This window comes from Apaloderma vittatum, unplaced genomic scaffold (assembly GCF_000703405.1).
Source record: "Apaloderma vittatum isolate BGI_N311 unplaced genomic scaffold, ASM70340v1 scaffold8847, whole genome shotgun sequence".
NCBI lineage: Eukaryota > Metazoa > Chordata > Aves > Trogoniformes > Trogonidae > Apaloderma > Apaloderma vittatum.
This window is the reverse complement of record NW_009724510.1, coordinates 1,864-17,648: the sequence shown is the minus strand read 5'-3', so window position 1 is coordinate 17,648 and position 15,785 is coordinate 1,864. Positions and strand designations below refer to the sequence as shown.

Below are 15,785 nucleotides of genomic sequence, written 5' to 3'. Positions count from 1 at the left end.
CCTTCAAAACCAAATTATAGTAACTGCTGTGGACATTCCAGAGTCTGCAAGCTAATGATGATAAAAGGCAGTTACAATCAGCCAGTGCTGGGAGGAAATCAGGTGGGAGGCCTAGCCTCACAACCAGCATTTGCAGACAAGCAACATTAAGTCTTTTCAAAGGGCACTGTCAGCAAAGAGGAGCTTAGGGAGCACTTCAGGTTGGTAGGAGGCAAGCAAGAACGTATCCTCCTGTTAGCCTTTTTTTGGGAGGGGGCGGGGGGGGGATAGGCTGCCAAAGGAGCCGGTTTGACAGAATTGAGGCTGGATGCCTCTGTGCAGCAGTGTAATGGGAAAGCCCTTCTTCAGGAGGCAGGAAATCCTGAAGGCACTCCCCTTAGAGAAAGCTTGTGCACGGTAGGAGATCAAATGGGGACTCCCCCATGCCTGAGGCCCGGTGGAGATAGATATTAAGAAATTATGCTCTTGGGTCCTTCAGCTTATTTGCTTATAATTGCCATGCCCCCTGGAATAACTACCTTTTCCTTCAGCCCAACCAGGACAAGTGCATCTAGAAAAAGCCTTCCAAAAGTTCTCCCTCACCTCATGTCATCCTTGACCCTGCAGGACACCCTAAGGCTGCCTCCAGCTCTACAGCCCAAGCCCTCCTATGTTGACTTCATGTCAACTTTCCTATGATACGGATTCCTGACCTCTGAGCTCACTTCACACAGGCATGAGCACATATTCCCCATTCTGGTGACTGATATCTCCAGCATTCCCCACGACTTCACAAATATTTTGAGAGAACAGCCACATAACCTACTCCCAACATCTCTCATCTCCTTCCCCATGTCACTGTGAGAACACAGGGGTTAAAAACAAAAAAAGAGGTGGAAGAAAAAAAAAAAGAGGGACAGGGACCAGCAGGAAGCCAAAGCAGACATTACTCCTAAGGAAACCTATGAGTAAGGATCAGCTTGGCCTGGTGCCAGCTTGGCTAGCCATGACTCACCTAATATCTCCTCCCCACCACTGTTTCTTTTTTGACTTGGATATGAGATCCTCCACTCCTAACCTGGTGCATCTGGGTTCCTCTCCCTCCAGTTCTTCCCAGGCAAGCAAGGGAATCTCATCTTAACCCCTTCCTTACTGCCAGTGAAGAAACCATGCTCTCCATCCCAGGTTTTCAGAACAGAAGCGTTGAGTCCTTCTCGCCAAGGAGGTGGATTTTAAAAAAAAAAAAAAAAAAAAAAATCACCTCAGCACACCTTTTCTATCTCTATCTCTTTCTTTTTGAAGATGAGATGAAAGGATTAAAGCATTGTTTGCCTTTTAGCCCAGGTGGTCTGCTCTACTAGCCTCTGCCTCATTTACCATTGTTGCAGCTAACAGCTGTCTGGATTGCAGCTGCCCTAATGAAAGAAGCCCTGAAATGTGCTATAACTGGGCACCTGGTAACGCTGTACTCATTTATTCATAGTGAAGGAACATGCGAGCTATTAATTGTTCATGGCAAAGGGAGCTTTTTAATGACTTCAGTTAACAGAGAGGAACTCCAGTTAGCTCTTGCTATACAAAAGAGTGTCCACAATGTCATTAAAACAAGATTTACAAGTGTCATAACTCTCAGCAGCATAGTCAACAATACAGCCAATCATTACAACTGAGCACCAAAGGAGAAGGGGGGAACATCACACCACTGAGGAACAGGAGGAAAAGAAAGGAGCCAGGGCGGGGGCAAAGTGCAGAGGAAAAAAAGAAAAGTCTTTTTTTTCTTTTCAGTCTAAATTGATTTTATTCTACAAAATGCTACTCAGTTAAAATTTTAAAAGCAAAACCATTTTAATATGTTCTTTCTTTCATAGCAGCAAGCTTTCTCTAACAAGCTTTTTTTTTTTTTTAGTGCAAATACTGTAGGCCAGTAATTCAGTCAAATAACAAGAACAGAAAAGAGACAACACCAGAGAGAACGTCTCAGAGCTGAGACTCTCCAGGACTGCAAGAACGATACCGAGATCACGACACGCACAGAAGGGTCGTCCCGACTCAGCAGTCACCTTAAAGAACCTCCTTGGCAGAAACTACTTCACTGCAAACAAGAAAACAAAAAACAGGAAAACCATGATCTAAAACTTTTGAGGAAAAAAGGAAAAAAGATAATGGTGCCCCCAAACCTTCAATAATCCTCATGGTCACCTATTAATCGCTGAGGCTTGATTCTACCTCTGACACCCGCTTTGCAGCGTCAAAATGCCACCAATGCTTTCAATTCGCCCCCAGGCGGGTGGAATCGGGATCAGGCCCTTTCTGTATCTGAGGATCTTAAAGTAGACTTTAGTGACACTAATAACTTATCACTCTAATAAAGATGCACTATCCCTTATTGATGTTACTTTGAACTACACAGTATATCAAGATATATACAACAGTTTATCCTCTCACTGAGCAAAAACAACTGGATACCTATTTTCTACACATTTTAATATGGTTTTAATATCAAGTAGCCACAAACAAGAAAGTGGAATAACCCTTTAATTATACAGGATAGGAGGGGAACAATTAAGTAAAACAGGATGGGATTTTATTATTATCTTGTATTCTGAGATTTGTCCTCAACTCCACCTACTGTTCACAGAGGAATGTTAATGCATCTTTAGAAACATATCTCTTTTTACATTTTATACAGACAAAAACAAACCCTAGATTTTTTTATTTAAAGAATCAAAAAAATTATTAGCCTAAAAAAAGAAGAAGATTGGAGTATTTTTAATGCTTTCTTTATTATATCCAAGTCTTGAACAGAAAAAAAGATGTAAACACGATAAATAAATAAGAAATAAAATGTAGATTGTTCCCCCCACCTCTTAAAATGTTTGACTTGGCCTTCCTAATGAAAGTGAACCTGCAAGTGTCATAGTAAGATTTCTTACAATTCAGAAGTCTGTTTTAGAATTAAAAAAGATAAAAATAAAAAGAAGCAACAACCAAACACCAGGAATGTGAGTTGGGAGGATGTTAAATTAATGGTAGGCAGATCTTCTGGAGCAGGCACAAGACAGCAGCCTGCCAATAAATAATAAGATACCATGGAGGAAGGGGGTGTCTTAGGTTTGTTTTCATTTTGTTTTTTTCTTTTCATTTAGGATAAAGGCCAGGTGGATCCTACATACAGTAAGCAGCAAAATTAAAGGTTCAGGTGAACTAAATAGATCATTTAAATAATAATTATAAAAACATAACAGAAAGCTACTGTCCCCAGCATGTTGGTCCCAAATCCCACCACACCACAAGCAGTTTGAGACTTACCCAGCCTCCATACCTACAAGAAAGGAATGTATGAAGGCAATGCCACAACTGGGAAGGGGGAAGGAGGAACAAGGGCAAAACTGGAATGGCAAACATCACCCGAAAGCGGAATGTTTTCTTCAATGCAGCTGCTACTGCTCCTCCCAGTTTGGCATTGATTAGTTTGTTATTAGAGGCTTTGTTGGGCCAGTAACTTGGGGGTTGACCCAATACCAGCTGAAATTCCCTGGGCCTTTTTCTATTGACTTCAACAACTCTAGTTATAAAGGCTCCCACATCCCCATTACATGCAGAACACGGAGACACTACATTTAGGAATCAGCAGGGAAGGATCTCATGGAAAATACTGTTTTGGGGATGGGGAAGACAGTCAATTCCCAAAAAGTACACTAGTAAACCCAAAAAGAAGAACGCAGGGCCAGATAAAATCAGCAGCAGAGCTCAAGTTGTACCTGTCTGCTAGAAACTAAACAAAAGTAAGGCTGATCCACAAATACAGAACGCAGGAGACCAGTGATCCCAACACAGACATCCTCTGAGAGATTTGAGGGACAAAATAGGCAAGCACAAGGTATTTGGAGCTTTTTCTCTATTGCAGAAAATAATCCTCTTTTTCTGAGCAGCCTCACGCGGCTTCCGTCAGTATCACAGGACAGAAAAATGGACTGTCCTATCCTGTCTGTGAGAAGGTCAATGACAAGGCAGCACACAGTGGGCAAGGGCTAGGTGCAGCTCCTTTTGCCAATCATCCAGTGAGCAAAAGCAAAGGTAGGAGTTTGTGATTCCATTAGGGTTTGAGGAGGCACCTGACTTCCTGAAACCCCTTAGTATAGATGCTCCTGATCTCCCAGGAGACAGTGACCCTGGTCAGCTGGCCTCAAAAGTAGCTGCATCACTTTAGGATTCACCACTTGTCAACGTTGCATCCTGCTCAGAAATGGTTGGAAAGTACATGCAGAGACGTTTTACTGAACAGTTTTAGATTCTCAGTCCAGACTGGCCCAAACAAGCATCTGGCAAAATGAAGACAGTTGGAGAAGCAGCAGTTTCACCTAAAGCGATATCTGCTACATAAGACCCCATAAAAACAGGATCCTCTGTGCTAACTATGGGAAGTTTAAGGCCTACTTTATAAAAAGGAAGTTTTTATGTTCATATAAGTACAAGAGAACTCCTTTAACAGTTTTGCTTACCATTATACCAGCTCAATTTGAAATTTCTAATATCGGTATAATGATAGAAGTGTTCAAACAATAAAGAAAAAGCCTGAAAAATCAGCTTTATGATGAAAAAAAAAATCTCTCATATCTTTCTATTTCTGGCAGGTTTGGTAAATACCTGGGTTTAAAAATTACAGTAATAACGAAAAAGCAAAGTCTACCTTTAGAGCCAAAGTAGCGCCCCTTTGAAATGACCCAAGGAACGGGCAGTGGCCAGAGTTTAAGGGAAGCCAGCCCTGCTGAGTAAAGGTCCAGTTCCACAAGACTGAACCCTAATAATTCCCAGTGGTGTTGGTTGGGACTGCAGCAGTTTAGCATCTTGCAGGACTGGCCCCATAATCACATATTGCATTTCTCCAGGTCCAGCCTGACCAAGAAATATCCTAGTTTCAGTTGATTAAAAATAAAATAAAATATAAAAGAACAAGAAAATCTCACATCAAAATAAATAGCTGCCACCACAGCTTCAACAGGCAGGATCAAAGAGCTATCCCCTAAGCGGCTTAGCTGGCAAACTGGGCAATCCAAACATGGTCACGGATTGTCAGTGCCTTGACATCAACAGGAACTGAGCTTGGATCCGAGTGGGAATAGGTTACACACTTTACTGTTTCCAGCTGTGAACATCAGTGCTGGAGAGCTTGTGCCCTCTGTGAGCACTTAGTAGTAGCAGCAAAGCTCAAAGGTTGGAGAAGACAAGGACCCAGAGCTAGAGAAAGAGCCTTCTGATTTGTTTTTTGTCTTCTGGCCAATCAACTTTGACAAAACCAGATCAAGTACAATGCAAAAACCCCACAAAAACCAACACCAGAACCAGAGGCCAAAGACCAAGGTGTCAATTTGTCATTCATGAGCAGAGGTTATCAGAAGCTCTGTTCTACCTCAGACAGGTCATCACTTCAACCATGCCATTCCTGCCCGGTCAGGAGCGCCTTGTGGCCTGTGCTGTGCTGGAGGTTGGACCACTGCCTTCCCCCACAACCTCAGAAACTGGGAATCTCTGAGCAAACAACATGCACTTGTATCAACTGGTGGATGTGCAGCACTTTGTTTCCCAACAATTAAAAAGTCAGTAAGGGTGCAGCCAGATAGTTTCATCGTCTTACCCGCTGCCAGTCTCCATCCCAGATTTATAGGCACGTGGTGCCTCCTCTTTTTCAATAGCATGTTCTGCAAATATGGCCAAGGGGAGGGGAGGATGTACTAACAGGAAGAGATCAGCCTCTGAGTCAGGAGCCCTGATGGGGAAGAAGATGCAGTACTCCCTAGACAGCGGGCAGCCCAGGAAAAGTAAACAACAAGCAGCAGATTCGATATCCACCAAACTGGGGTAGAACTCTGCCAAAGACACTCTAAGTGCCAGCCCAGCAGCTTTTCTGATGCTGCTTTGGCCCTGAGATGCTAACTTGTTTTTTGAGGAGCCCAAGGGGATAAATATATCTACATTTTAAAATAGAAAGGCTTCCGCATGAGCCTCCTGCTGTCTCTGCTCCAGGCCAGAGCTATGAGTTCTTCCTTGCTGCTGAGCCCTCAGGCTCCTCTTGGTCCCACCTCTCCCAGCCATCCCCCCCTTCCTGGGCTGCCCTACATGCTTCCCACAGCCCATCCCAAGAGGAAAGATCCTAACAAGCCTTTAGAGTTCAGAGCAACTGGATGAAATGTCATGGGATCAACAACATTGGAAATGACAAGCGCAGAGAGAGAGAGAGAGAGAGAGAGAAAGAGAGAGAGAGAGAGGGAAATAGATAATTTGTAAGATCAACTAACCAGAATGATCTAAGCACAGAGCACAACCGATCAGATCAATTCACAAAGGAAAGGGACGACTAGCAACTGTCTGCAGCTCGCCTTTAGTCCTGGCCGGGAGTGCTCCCCAAGTCCACTACGGCCATGAAGATGTTTCCATAGGCAGTCCCTACAGAGGGGACATCACCCTCTCCAAACAGTCCTGGCGTGTCAGTCCCACCCTTGCCGTTTCCTGCCTCCAGGGAGCTGGCATTGGTCCTCGCTCTCCTTCCTGGAGCTGCAGCACTTCCCCATCCTTGTTCTTGCTGCCCTTGTGCTTGAACGATCCTGTGCCTGTCTCTAATCCCGTGGAGGGGAGCTCCCCCCATGGTGCTGAGGGAGGATGTAACACACTGGCAAAATGGGGGGCCACAGGGGGATTACAATGCCAGCAAGGTGGGAGAGTTCAAGGAATCCGAGGACTGGTCACCGCTGCTGCTGCTCCTCCGGTGAGCTTTGGAGCAGGACTCGGATGGGGAAAGAGGAGACTCCTGATCCAACACGTTGGGGTAGGTGAACACCAAGTTGGAGGAGCCAGGAGTGATGGCTGGTGTTGAGGTCACCACAATGGGAGTGTTGAGTGCCTCCTCCCCATAAAAACCTCCAGCAATGCTGATGGGCTTAATGACAGACCTCTGGGCTTTGTCAAGGACCAAAGAGGAGGATGGGATCTCTTCCTCCACAGGCTCCTGCTTCACCACCACTGCTCCGCTTGCTCCAGTCCGAACACTCTGGAGGCTGCTGGATGGTGGGCTCCGACGTTCCTCAGGGCTAATTTTGCACACAGGGCTGTGAGCCACCAGCATAAACTCCAGCTTTTCCTTCTCCTTCTGGAGCTCAGCGATCTCCTTTTGCAGCACGGACTTCTCCTCCTCCAGCACTTCAGTTTCCTGCATACAAAAGGGGAATAAGTGAGTATCAGAGGCTCTAGAACTACTCCTCACCTGGAACATGGTCATCAAGTTCAGTTCCCATCTGGCATAGACATATTCACCTCAGCCTCTTCATGACCCAAGCAGGCACCAGGTGATTGACAGCCGAGTATCTTGTGTTTCATGTGTCTACCAGGCTATTCCCAAAATTCTTCAATCTAAGGGTATAAATATTCTACTCCTGAGTTCATCTTAATTTTCTCACAGCCAGATTCCACCACTCTGTCTTGGCCTGTGACTTCACTCTTGTCCCTTGCTGTCTGCCTGACAGACATCTTAGCAGAGAAGACACAGATCTCCTGTCATTTTTTGTGCTAGGTAAATCATATGAGTTTTATTTAGACAAAGCTAGTGTACAGCAATCTCTAAACTGTTTCCATTTTCTTTCTGTAGTGCATTTGCCAGGTCTGACACTTGCCTGACTCTTGCACAAAGGTCTAACATTTTCACCTCCGCTGGACCATCTCTTGATGCATTCTAGAATTAATATATTTACCATGTAAATGCATTTCCCAAGGTCATATCACACTGGTGGCTCATAGTCAATCTGTAAGCAATTAGTAGCTTCCTGTGTGTGGAGCTCACCATTTCACAAAGAACTTGCCCTCAGTCCTTCAGGATATGACCTGCCACTTTTCACTCCTCTCACTTCTATTACTTTAGTCATGACAATCCTTAAATTCTTCTTATACGATGTCCTGCCTCCCCTACACTGAGAATACCTCCCAAATTCGAGTCAGCAGCACGTTTCACTGGTGTGCTTTCACTGCTGCTGAAATTGTTAATAAGATCATTGAATAAAACCAACCCCAGCCTGGTTCTTGAAGGGGAACGCTGGAGCCTTCCCTCCAGCCTCTTTCAACACAACTCATCCTTGCTTCCTCTTCAGCCAGTCCCTTACCCACCCCACGATTCTTGTGCTCATACCTACATTTTCCAGCTTAACTACTTATTTCCTCTGTGACACAGACCACAGGTCTCTGTGGTGCTTCCTTTTTCTGCAAGAAATCAGTTACCCTTACCAAAGAAAGGTCAGGCTGAAGGATGTAGTTTTGTTAGGTACACGTAACATCTGCCGTGTCTTCTACTCCTTTCAGATGATCCTACTCTCTTCAGTGCTTTTGTCCTTAAAGCCTCCCTTGGAGGCATTTTTATTTTCACTTATGGAGGGAGACCAGAGGTAGTGAGACTTAGGCTAGTTGAGAGGGAAGGCAATCTAGAAGGGAAGAGAGCTCCTAGGGAATTTTCGGCAGTCAGCAAGACAAATTAGGGTCCTGAGCTCCAGGCTTGACCCCTCATCACCATTGATGTAAGAGCAATGCCACCGAGCAGCCTTGAAAGGGGAATGCAGTGTGTGTTTTGTAGCATCTTCCTCGAATGGAGGAAGAACAATGCCCTTCGAGCTGGTCCAAAGGGCAGGCGACAAGGAAGGAGGAACGTATGGAGAACACGTACCGCCTGGAGTTTCTCTGTTAGCTCTCGACGCCTGTTACGACACTTAGCAGCTGCCAACTTGTTCCTCTCTCTCCGGATCCTTCGCTTCTCTTCTTCCTCGGGCGACAGCTGTGGGCAAGCGCCAAGAAAACCCACAATCAGATCTGAGCAAGGCATTCCTTGAAGTTTGTGAGGATTTAACCGCAACACAAAGGAGAAAAGGCCTGATCCAGCAGGATGCTGAGCGCTCTCCCTCTTCACTGATGTCAGCAGAAGATGAAAGTGCACAGTACCTCTGCCTGGACCGGGTCTTAGCAGAAGGGTGAGGAGAAGATGGAGCGGGGAGCAGGGGGAAGATTGTGTAAGAGGACAGTGAATCTGCACCAAGGCCAAACAGATAAAAGATGCTCTGATTGTTTCACAACTTGGGTGGTACATTAAGCAAAACCAGAGCACTATGTTGTAAGTGCCTCGTTCTTGAAAGAAAATATCTGCTGCTTCCCACACAAAAATAGTTGCTAGCTTGAAGGTCGGGGATGGGGTGGAGGGGGAGACAGGGAAATCAGCAGAGCTCCCATGAAGCCCGTGAAGCAACAATGATTTATACCACCCAAAAATCTGACCTCAGATTTTTGAGCACTCAGCGAGATAACACACTGTGCTTCTTGCATCAGCAGGCAAGGCTCCAGTGATATCAAGGCCTTCCTGAAGCCGGCTGACATCCTCACTGATGTAAATCAGGAGCAATTCCATAGAAACCCACAGAGCGACACTCTTGCGAAACCAGAGGAAGTGAGCAGGAGCCCACAAGATCTGGTCAGGTCAGACCTAGCTCTGGAGGTTTGAGACAAGGTTTTTACAAACCCCGGCAGCAGCAGATAGGCTTGAGCCACTGCCAAGGCTGGGCAGCTGGGACAGCAGTGCATGAAGGGGGCTGGTGTGTCCCGGCTCACCGCTGCGGCACACGGCATGCAGGAGCCGGTGCAAAGAGGCCACCGTGGGGATTCACAGCACACTCTTGGCCGTGCATCCTCCTCTGCCGCGGACTGACCTCGTGCCCTGCACGTCAACCTCACCGGCCGGTGTGTGCCATGGGGGCTTTGGCCCGGTGACTAGAAACAGAAGTGAGATGAGCGCCCTGCACAGCGTATGCCAGATCTCACGTAGCGCCAGCGGAGAATGGAAAGAAAAACCTTTTCATAAAAGCTTTCATTTTTAATATCTTCAGCGGCTGTCAAAATCACAAATGAGACATTCACCCTTTTACTCTCTTTTCTTCTTAGTGTTAGTTTTACTCTAACCTCATTCTAGTTTGTTTTGGTTTATTTCCTTAATTTCCCCTTCCAGCCTAGGCCATTCTATGATTCTATGATTTCGATCTTTGCAGTTTTGGGGAGTTTACTTCAGCCTCTGGGAATTCCCCTCGCTCAGTTCTGCCTTTTTTTTTTTTTCCGGGATCCATTCGGTGCCTGCAATTTCACCTGCATGCAGCATGAGCCCTGGGATGCACACAAGCACTTCTAGGACTTCAGGACACAGGTTTGGGGAGTGAAAGCTTTTCCATCATCAGATTCCAGCGCTTCATCTTGGGGCGGGGGGGGATACCTCCACCCTGCTGAGCAGCAGCCAGCAGGGTTTTGGCATATTCCTCCCCAGAAAGGAGCCTCCTCAGGCACCACTCTCCCCATTACAGCTCTGCCTGCTCACTTTCCAGCCCGTTATGTGTGCAGGGTGAAAAAGTATTTGCATGCAAGTATCTGTAGTACAGCAAAGCACTAAGCAGGCACATGGATTCTGTGCTGACTTGGGACCTCTGTGTACGGTTTTCAAGAACCCTTTCATACTTTAGAAGTATAGAGCTCGTTGAAGTAATGTTGGGACTGAAATTTCTACTAGCAGGACCTTCAGTTGTTTTTAAATTATGTGTCTCTGAGACTATGCTTTGCAAAAATCTTATAGCCAGAGCTGAAGCCCCTAATCTGGATATGCTTAACGTTACGCTGGGTCTAAAAAGGAATATTATGTCAGCGGTTGCTGGATTTGTATGAAAGCGGTTGGATTTGGCACTCTTCGTGCCCCTGCTGTACGCGTTATCTGTAGCTTGTCCAAGCCCAATACGTGCATTCACTGGCAGAAATGTTCATCAAAACAAGCTCTTTTCATAAAGCGTTACACAATGTTTTCCAAAAAGGCACTCCGATGCGGTGTTCAAAGCACCAACAGTGGAAGCCCGAGCCAAAGAGCCACGGTAAAGCACCCGGGTACTGCCTTAGCACGTGTCTAATCAAAAGGACTTGGCTTTGAATGACCCACAATGAACAGCTTGCAAACAAGCCACAGGCCAGGAATTGCTTGGCAGGCATCCTTCAGCAAATAACTCTGAACAACAAATAAAGCACAGAATATGGTGATCTCTTCACGGCCAATTTGTGAACACAGAGGCAGCATTTGTCAAACAAATTAGTTGTTGCTAATTATTCCCCCAGTTCTCGTGAGAGCTTCCCCGTCTTTGGACACCAGCCCTGCATGCAGGGAACTGGGAGGTAGCTCCAGATGGTGGAAAGGGCTGGCACGTACCCGAACCACCATGGCTGCCCCATCTTTCCTCCTGAAAACGGGCCCTCAGTCCACCCATACCAACTTCCAGTGCAGAGGTGCAGCTTCGTCTGGACAAATGACTTTAACCCCTTCCCTGCCTCTTAGGTCTAAACCAGGCAGAGACTCCACATAAAATAACCAGACTGTGAATCAAAACAGATGACGTGGAAGTAAAAGTAGGGCTGGTAAGTCTTATTAGAAACAGACCTCATGCAATAGTGTGTGCTCGTGTACTGAGAGTGTGCTGTGCGTCTCATTACACTGTTCTGCAGTGACCCACACAACCGCTGCTCGGGAGCAATTCGTGGAGATCTAGATTATTTGGTTGTGTTTTTTGGTTTGTTTGTTTTTTAAAAAGAAGTCAGCCCAGCACTGTAGATAGCTATTCACGAGACAGCCCTAGAGAACACTGTTTCTTACTAAGAAGAGATTGACAGGGCTGAAGGGATTTCCAGCAGATGAGATGCCTGCATCTAGTCCACTGCCCTGCCCCAGCACAGAATCCAGGGTCCCAGCATGATAATCCCATCGGGAGGCTGAGCACAGGGAAGCAATGGTACAAGCCACCCCATCCCAGCTACGAACATGCCACTGGGTTGGAAATAGAAAAGCCTCTGCTTATGGGATCAAAGAATGTTAGGGGTTGGAAGGGACTTCTGGAGATCATCTGGTCCTCATGCCACCACTGTAAAGAGATCAAGTGATTACATGTTTGCAGTGGAAAAGTGGATTTGCACACCAGACAACCAGAAGGCTCTTGCCACTAGAGTCAAGGTGCTCTATAGGGAAGCTGTTCCTCCCTGCATGATACGGACTGATACTGGTGTTATCACTCAAAAGCAGATTGGAACAGGGCTAGCTGCCACAGAGCAGATCTAAAACACCAGCTGACGTAATTTAGGTGTCAGATTCATAAAGGACCTAGTAAAAACTCCTCTGCTTGCTCAGATGTTTCCTTCTGCCTGGAGCAGCAGAGACACTCAAACTGAAACCGAGGGCTCAGCTTCAGAGTTTCACCTGCTTTTGAAACTGAGCCGCAACGCGGCCCGGTGGTGCAAAGTGTTTGATGGAGATTGGGTAAGTCTCACCATACAATGAGGAAGCAGCAGTAAAATCACCCTCCAGCTTACACCCTACATCACCCTGAGAAACCTCAGCACCTGTACAGTGCAGGGGACAGACCTTAGCGCTCCCCCAGGGGGTTGGGAGATCCCAAGAAGAGTGTGTGGGGAAATCTCTGTACGCCTGTTTTAGAGGCACGCTCAGCCGCCCTCCTCGCCGTGATTACCTGCTCGTCTCTTCGTCTCCGGCCAACTGTGGTCCCGATGGTTTTGATCACCCCAGGTCGCTGAAGGGCTGTGTGTCCCGCCACCGAGGACAGCGGGGGCAGCGGATGGCTGTAGGGGTGCGAGCGAGAGTAAGGGCTTGACATGGAAGTGATGACAGTGGGCTGGACCATCCACTGCAGGTCTTGGCTGGTTGTGATGGCGTTGATCGTGGGAATAAAAGCACTGCCTGATCCTGGCATATCTACTCGAAATTTCTAGGAGGAAAAGCATGGGGAAAAGGGGAGACAGAGAGAGAGAGAGAAGAACAAACCGTCAATGGAAGCAGAACATAAGTGGTTACTCAGAAACCAGGTAAGCAATCAGGAGCAGCAGTAGTGAGGATCAAAGCAGCACCTGAAGCAAAGGCACTGGCTGCCAGTGCCTCTGCAGCATCCTGGGCTGGTCGGCCTGCCACAGCCCCCCTGAGGAAGGTGCTGGGCTCAGGCACTTCCCCTCCCGAGCAGCCCTGCCTTCTCCCAGCTCCCTTCCTCATCTTTTGCCACACCACCCCAACATCCCCTACACCAGCCTGCCCTCCCGAGCAGCGTCCCCACCGCTGCCACCTCCTGCCTGTGCCCACTGCTCTTTCTGGCATGGAGTGAAAGAGGAATTAAGGAGTTTCTAGAAAAAAAAACACTTCTCTGCCAGCCCAAAGAAAAGGAAGAGAAACTTTAGTTCTGAAATGCCATTACCAAGCAGAGCAAAGTCGTCTTCTACCAAAAGATTCCTCTGAAATTTGGGCTCAGTCCATGTAGGGTTTGGTAGGGCAAGAACAGCCGCTTGCTTCTCGTTCAGTGGCTCTGTGCTCGCCGCACACACAGAGCAAGAACCCCGGCCCTGGGATGGTTACGTGCGAGGATATGTATTTTAATAGCAGCCTATAAAATAGGTCTTAGGATTCAGATCGGACAAGTTCCCTGCAGCTCTCTGCACTGTCTAGACAAAACAAGGCAGCAGTAAAACCAAGGCAGCAGGTAATGATCTCCAAAATACACGTACACCTTGTTTCAGACGGAGGTAAATCCATCTGGATAATATGCTGGCACTAAACTGCAAGGAAAACAATCACTTGTCCCCTGAGGGGGGAAGCAGGGGAGAAAGAATGCTTTTGTCTATGCTGAGCTCCTTCAGAAGGCTTTCAATGGTTACACTCGGTTTTACAGACAGATGTGCCCTGCTCCAGCAATCCCTGTGCAAGGGACAGGGCTTGTAGGACCAGCAGCCGTCACTACCACTGATCTCTAAGCCCTTGCATCAGCCTGACCTCAGCTCAGGTAAGCGTCCCAGATAAGGGACAGTACTTCAACACAGATTTCCTTTTCAGGGTGTGCCTAGTCAAGCACCTTAAGTGCTTTGTTAAACCAAGGCTACTGCAAATAGTATTTTACTTTCTGATAGCTACAGCATTTCAGGCCAGTATTAGCCACAAGAAGTCCAGATGCCAGCTCCTGGAGTCCAGAAGATCCAGTTTCAATACCAACAAATGCCAACTTACTGCTTTGGACAGTTCAAAATCTAGCAAGAAAGGAAGGAGTGAATCAAGTTAAGCAGATGAGGAAATTACACAGACAGGGTGACGCTGACACCAAAACCTTGACAAAAGCCCTGCCAGAGCCTTAGAGATTCACCTGAAGCTCAAGTCCAAAACAGCCTCAAGGATAGCTCACATTTCAGAGTGTACACCACCTTTGTCACCTCTCCCAATTAACTAGAGGCCCAGAGCTGCAAACTGTCAACACTATGGAGGAAAGCGCGGGTGCAAATCCTCTTCTTTGCTCTGCCCGGTAGAGGCTCTCATCACATGGCACAGGAGGATGGATGCCTTGGTGCCTCCACAACCATAACATAAAGGGACCTTAACCCTGCAGGAGGAAGTGCAAGACCAGTTGAACTACAAGTGCTCAAGTCAAAGCACGCAAGTTCTGCTTCCAGCTCCACAAGTGGCTATCATGATCTTTACCTGCCTGCGCAACTATCCCTCCTGTACCCAAAAAGCAGAGAGGAAAGAGTTCTGTCCTCTTTGCAGGGACACTAGAAAGCTGTGGCTGCAAAACATTTGGAGATCTTTGGGTGCAAAGACATCATTTGCACTGCAGCTTCCGACACGCGACAACACCCAATTACCTGCTCAAAATTTCCACCAAAGTTAGATCCACCACCAAATCAGCCACTTAAGATACAAGTGTCTGACACAAAGATCAAGCTCTCAGTTATTGATAAAGCAACTACCCCACTTGCAATCAATCCTGTACTCAAACTAGAACCCTTCTCTAACACTAGTGAAGGTCTCCTGGGCAGCAAAGGGGAGCTGCTCAGTTCAGACACATCCCTCGGCAGCTCCACAGTGCCTGCTTGCTTACAGACCCTGGGAAGAGATCAGTCAAACTGCTTTCTATGTTCGCACCATGCTCCACCTCCGTCACAAGCTTCCTTTCTAATCCCTTAAAATTTCCTAAAAAAATTCCTCCAAAGCTGTATTCTATATTTTCCCCAGAAAATTAATTAAGGGACATGCTGCTGTGACAGGCTGAGTCTTCAGATACTCAGGGTACTCAGGCTACTGCTGGGTTCCACAAATGTTGTTTCCTGGTCAGGGTTTGCCTGCCAGGAACACGGCATTGGATCAGCTTTGGCGCACCAAAACGCTGCTGGCCCCTCACGCTCTGCCCAGTGGCCATCCCATCGGACCGCCGGGACGCTGCTGGTTTTTTCCCCAACTCCCCGCCACCTCCCCTGCACAGCCCCTTCGAGCATCAGCCTCCTCGCTTTGGAGCTCTGGACCTTCCCCCAAACAGCAACCCCAGCTTTGCTCTCCTCATTCCTCCTCCTCTTAGAGAGCTTCGATCCCCTTCTGCCAGCCTGGCGGCACCACCTGCCCTCGGCACTTCCCCATTTCTCCTCTTTTTCAGACCCCCTCCTGCCATTTCCTCACCTAGGACACTCAGAGCAATCCTCTCCTGACCCGAAGAGGCTCCTGAAGGCATCGCTCTGCCAGCTCTTGATTCTCCTTATCTACAAGGAATTCACAGCTCTACAGAAAAGATGCAGCAAGAGCCAGATCGCAGGGCTACAAGCGCAGCATGCGCTCAGCCACTGCTCTCCTCCTGACCCAAGCAACACGCAGATGAAGGTATCATTAAAAAAACCCAACAAGTAAACAGCAAAGAGAAAGAGTCATGTTATTAAGAGTGCCAAGAACT

General features: G+C 47.2%; 1 protein-coding gene across 1 annotated transcript; it reads right to left on the bottom strand.

Annotated features, from left to right (window-relative positions):
* Positions 1–6,673: 6,673 nt before the first annotated feature.
* Positions 6,674–12,794, bottom strand: FOSL2 (FOS-like antigen 2). Its single transcript, XM_009872530.1, has 3 exons — positions 12,546–12,794; positions 8,681–8,788; positions 6,674–7,183 (listed from the first exon to the last, which is right to left on the bottom strand). The coding sequence occupies exons 1-3, from the start codon at positions 12,783–12,785 to the stop codon at positions 6,674–6,676; spliced, it is 858 nt and encodes a 285-aa protein (XP_009870832.1). The 5' UTR covers positions 12,786–12,794.
* Positions 12,795–15,785: the final 2,991 nt, after the last annotated feature.

Bases quoted from the DNA above. Each gene is read 5' to 3' on its own strand.
- FOSL2 (XM_009872530.1), bottom strand. From the start codon at position 12,785: ATGCCAGGATCAGGCAGTGCTTTTATTCCCACGATCAACGCCATCACA. The intron at 8,789-12,545 runs GTAATCACGGCG...GCTTGCCCACAG, and splicing joins GGAGACGAAGAGACGAGCAG to CTGTCGCCCGAGGAAGAAGA. The intron at 7,184-8,680 runs GTACGTGTTCTC...TTTTGTATGCAG, and splicing joins TAACAGAGAAACTCCAGGCG to GAAACTGAAGTGCTGGAGGA.